The sequence below is a fragment of the Montipora foliosa genome, chromosome 6, assembly GCF_036669935.1.
Source record: "Montipora foliosa isolate CH-2021 chromosome 6, ASM3666993v2, whole genome shotgun sequence".
NCBI lineage: Eukaryota > Metazoa > Cnidaria > Anthozoa > Scleractinia > Acroporidae > Montipora > Montipora foliosa.
In genome coordinates, this window is record NC_090874.1 from 68371188 (window position 1) to 68376187 (window position 5000).

The 5000-nt window shown below is 38.5% G+C and overlaps 1 protein-coding gene across 1 annotated transcript in view; it reads right to left on the reverse strand.

The window, feature by feature from the left end:
- Window positions 1-903: 903 nt before the first annotated feature.
- LOC138008264 (uncharacterized) overlaps window positions 904-5000 on the reverse strand; it is a 25198-nt gene continuing 21101 nt past the window's right edge. Inside the window, exon 4 of the mRNA XM_068855544.1 lies at window positions 904-1440. Within this exon, the coding sequence (XP_068711645.1) occupies window positions 1109-1440 (332 nt within the window). The 3' untranslated portion in view covers window positions 904-1108. The remainder of the gene's footprint in view (window positions 1441-5000) is intronic.

A 5000-nucleotide genomic window follows, 5' to 3' on the forward strand; every position in this document is an offset into this window, starting at 1 on the left:
AGCCTATTCACGTCTGTCGAATTTTTAAGATTCAGCCCGAGTAGTCCCAGGTCAATTGCGCTTTTCGAGCTTTAATTTATGGACGGTGCCTACTATTGTCATTGCGCATACGTTCTGCGCATCTCCAGATACTCGGATTTCCTATCGCCGATGCTTACTAATACAGGGATATTTTTGCGCGGTTTAAAACTATCCGGAAAAAGTAGATCTTGGTAAGTACTCTTGGTATCCAAAAAGAAAATTGGGGGTAACCATGCATTTTTGAGAGATAATTAAGCTTCAATTTGAGAAAGAACGCCATACACTGCTTTGTATTTTAAAGCTTTTTACAATATTCTTCAAGAATTATCTTTGAAAAATGCGTGGTTACCCCCAATTTTCTTTTTGGATTTCAATAACACTTGTTAAGATCTACATTTCCTGCATAATCACACACCGAGGAAAAAATATCTTTAATTAGTAGGCACCGTCCTTATGGCGCTTCGAACTTTTTCCCTTGCAAACTTTCGCAAGTTAAAGAGAAGTGGCTATGAGAGTTGGGAAGAAGGTCACAAACGTTTTTGCCATAATATTCGTATACCCTAAACGTTCTTAGCTTTGTTTTCTGTGACCTAGAAATCGAAACGTCTGCAATGGCGATAGCCTGGCACAATACTGTCTGTTTCTTATTCATCCTTTCGTTCACGTGGTATTCCATCGTGTCTTTTTAACTTTGTGAAACCTGAAAACAACAACAACAACAACAACTGACTCTCAACACCGAGAGCCCGCTACATTTTCACTCTCGAACTTTCGACGGAATCCTCGGGAAGCTGTTCTTCTTGAACGGTAGGTTACCTTTAATGCGTTTGGGTCAACGTAAGTGATACGCCCTTGAAGAGTTAAGTCTGCTATTACATTTTGTAGTACTATTTGTATTAACGACACAAATACCACACATAAATTAATTCGGTATTTTACAAAGCAGGGTAATTCTACAAACTGATTGAGAGAACAAGAACCATTACATAATGAAGTGCTAAAATTATACTCCATGTTTTCTTTAAAATGACAATATTGAACTCGAAGTGAGAAAAACAACTCTGATCACTGAATTTACTACAGGTTTTCATGTTAAAGGAGTAAAGTCCATTACGGCACATATCATCATCAAAAAGATGCTGACTATGTGTACATCAGCGTTGTTGCAGAGTTCCCCGGGACAGCAAGTGAGCTCGCAAGTAGAATTTGAGGCAGCCATGCATGTTTGTAGGTACACGCCTTTGTTATCGCAAGATGCCGTGTCAAGACAGTCCCTGGTGAAGTTCTTTGAGCCACCATACTCAGTATAAGCTCTAATACAGCGTTCTTGGCCTTCCTCACAAGTCTTTTTCTCATTGTTGGTTTCGCAGTCCTCCCAGCTTATTGTACTAAAGCACTTGTAGCATTTAAGTTCGTGGGCTACAATGAAAAGGAATGGTAAATTAATTTTGCCAGCTAATTTCAGAGGTATAGCTTTTTCAGAACCTTTCACCAAACCCCACCCACTTTGATTGGCCAAAAAGAAAGAGTGACAAGGTTTCGCTGTCTGTACCATTTTAGCCTCGCTATCTTGAATTTTATTGGATATGAAACTGCAGTTAATTCTGGGATCAGAGAATTAACTTCAAGGAAATAATTCGCTGATCAACGAAGTACGAAGCGCCGTGCTAGACATTTAACAGCGTCCAACACAGGTCAAGTTTTTCCTCCTTATTTCCTTGATTGTTTACACAAAAAATATGCATAATAAAGCAGTTATTGAATTAGGTTTCAACAGCAGCGCGAGAAGAGAAACCGCAAGATCGCGAGCAAGCAGAAGTTTCTTGGGACGATGGCAAGCGAGTTGTCGAGCTAGGAATGTTAACTCGAGGTTTTGAAGCCTGTAGTTTTCCTCAGTACCAGGGCGTTTGAAAGAGATCAACAATCTCGAAATCAACAGTTCTCTTAACTGCCAAAATGACCTTTCAATCATTATTATCGAATTGCAGTCGCCTCCTACCAAAGTAGCCCGCGGGTTTGGTTCAGGACTCGAGGTTATATGTGGGTTAACTTTGTTGTTGGTTCTTTTCTCTGCGTTAAGGACGGTACCTACTAATTAACAATTAGACCTGTAGCCCGCACGGGCTAAGAGTCAATAGCCCATGAGGCGAAGCCAAATGGGCTATTGAACCGTGCTCCTTGAGGGCGAAGGGCCTAATTGTTTCAGTATCACCCAACTGGTCGGACAGAAAAGGCAGTAATAAAGTTAGCAAATGCAAATTGAAGAAATATTTATTTGGAATAAAACGAAAGAAAGCGTCACGCTTTTTGCTACTCGAGGACTATTACTAATAGTCCTTTAGTAGCATAGGCAATTAAAATGTAGGATTTGCATTAGTCCACTAGTTGGGTGATACTAATTAAAGATATTTTTTTGGTTAGCCTATTAAAATAACACATTGATTGGCCTAAATAACATTCTGGTTAGCCTAAACGTCACACCGGTTGGCCTACAGTTAGCTTAGGTAGCTTGCGGTTTGCCCTAATAATGGGATAAGGGATTTCTTGCTTGCTCGGTTCACATGGCTCCAAGTCATAGGAGTCATGCAAGCCATTACGGTTAGCCTAAATTACACATTGGCTAGCCTAGATAGCACTACAGTTAGCCTGCAGTTCCTTAGGTAGCTTGCAGTTATTGGGATCAGGGATTTCTGCTTTGCTGGCTCGCACTGTATCCAAACTCAGTAGCTTATCACAAGCAGTAAATGGAGGTATAGTTTTCTATTTGAAGGATCAAGTTTTATTAGACAAAGAAAAACAATTTGTTCGTTTTTAATCTTTTCAACTGAAGCATTTTCATGTAATCACTTTCTATTGAAATATAAGGTTTTTGCAATGTCATATAATATAAGACAACATATAACAAATTAGACCATGATCAGGTAAGGTAAAAAGTCTCCGCTTACGAGCCAGAAGGCTCATCAGGCCGGCGCTTATCTCCGGTTTCATTAGCATGAAGCGACTAGGAGTATTTATACTCCCCCCTGGATGGGATGGTAGTCCATCGCAGGGTTACCCCCAGCTTTACGCCGGTACCCATTTATACACCTGGGTGGAGAGAGGCACAGTGAGAGTAAGGTGTCTTGCCCAAGAACACAACACAATGTCCCCTGCCAGGCCCCGAACCCGGACCACTCGATCCGGAGTCGAGCGCACTAACCATGAGGCCACCACGCCTCCCACAGACCATGATCAACTAACTTTAATTCTGCTTTCACATTTGTTTTGGAGATTTCAGTCCACTTTTAAATTGTAACTAATGATTCTAGCAGTAATTACCATGCTATGAGCATTTCTTTTTGCTATTTTTAGCTATTTTTTTAAATTAAGAAGCTAAACATTTTCAAATCTAGCTGTGGAGCATCACTTTATAACATGAAAATATTGTTATTAGGTAATATTAAATGATTCTATAGAATGACATTCCGAAACATGTAGATATACAAGAATGATTTTGTATAGCTTACAATATTTTAAGGCTTTGCAGCTCCATATTAGAACTATTACTGCAATAACCACAATGTAAATGTAAATACATTCTGTAATTGTAAATATAGTTTAGTAATTGAGAATAGTATTCATTATGACAATATTTTATTGCTAAACTATCAACAAAGTAGTAGGAAAAGGTACAAAAGCATCAAAACGAGAAGATATTGAAGACTTTTGCCTCCGGGAAAATTAAAAACGTGTTTTATAAAAATGCTTAACATTAGCCTAGTGTGCGTTCGCAGGCTAGCTAAACATTGGACAGAGGAACTATAGGATGTCTTCAAGGTTTTCTTAAGATATTTGTATTTTAATTTATTTCACTTCAAGTGAAGCTATGATCTTCGAAGTTATGATAAATTCATAACCGCAGTCATATATGATTCATTTCATATTACCATTTCATCATTATTTCACTTCGTTAATAAATCCTTTCTGATTTCTGACCTTAAAATTCAAGTTTAAAAAAAAGGGCCTGATTAGGTGTTTACTGGACAGAGACTGTGAGTAATAACAGATTTGCTATCATGCCAGAAGTTGTTTTGTTATGCTTCTCGAGAGCGAAACCAGCCGTGCTCGAAGAAGAGATGCACACTCGCTAAATGTTTAAAATTATCCTAACCGATTCACTAAAATGACATTTGTTGTAAGTAAACGGAAACAAAATTTCAATATTTAGTTCATTACCATCACGGAAAGGGGCCAACGGTATCGACTAAGGGAATTCAACAAGTTGTTAAAAGGTGTTTTCACTATAACCTTAAGCTTGTAAGTTATTATACAATTTAAAAGTAAGCTTTATGAAGACTGTCTGAAAAACCGACAGTCGATGGCGCGTTAGCGTAAAAGAATCCACGTTGTGTTGGAAGTAATTTTAGTTACAACTCAGTTGATAGCTAACTTAATGTATTATATCAGAGAAAAACTTACCAACAGAGATGCAAAGGAGAAGAGAAGAAAAGATCACAGCTTTCATTTTCAACGATTATCTGTATTCAGGCTTTGGTTAGCTTACGCCATCATTCCACACGTCAATCATTTGAAGGCGCGTTTTTTCTTCTTTTGGGACTGCGTTGTTAATCTTGACATAAAAACCGACAAAACGTATTTTTTTAATTAATTTTTCACACATTTTCGACAGTGTTTTTGTCATTATCAGTAAACAATTGTAATGACAAGTGTTTGTAATATAATTGTTCCACTGTGCGATGAAAAGTAAGTGCCCCTGAAGGGCGGTTAGTGATCAAGATGAACCAAGGAGACCCGGAATGTTACCATTTGTCAACAAAAACCGAAAATTCCGGTTGAGAATTCAAATGGTACAGCTCATTCCACCGGAACGTTTCCAAAAAAGATGGAAATCCTCAGACGTATTCCTCTTTTCCCGTTCCAACCTTCAGACGCAGAGGTGAGCATTGCTGGAGACTATCATGTTGTGTTACAAACAGACC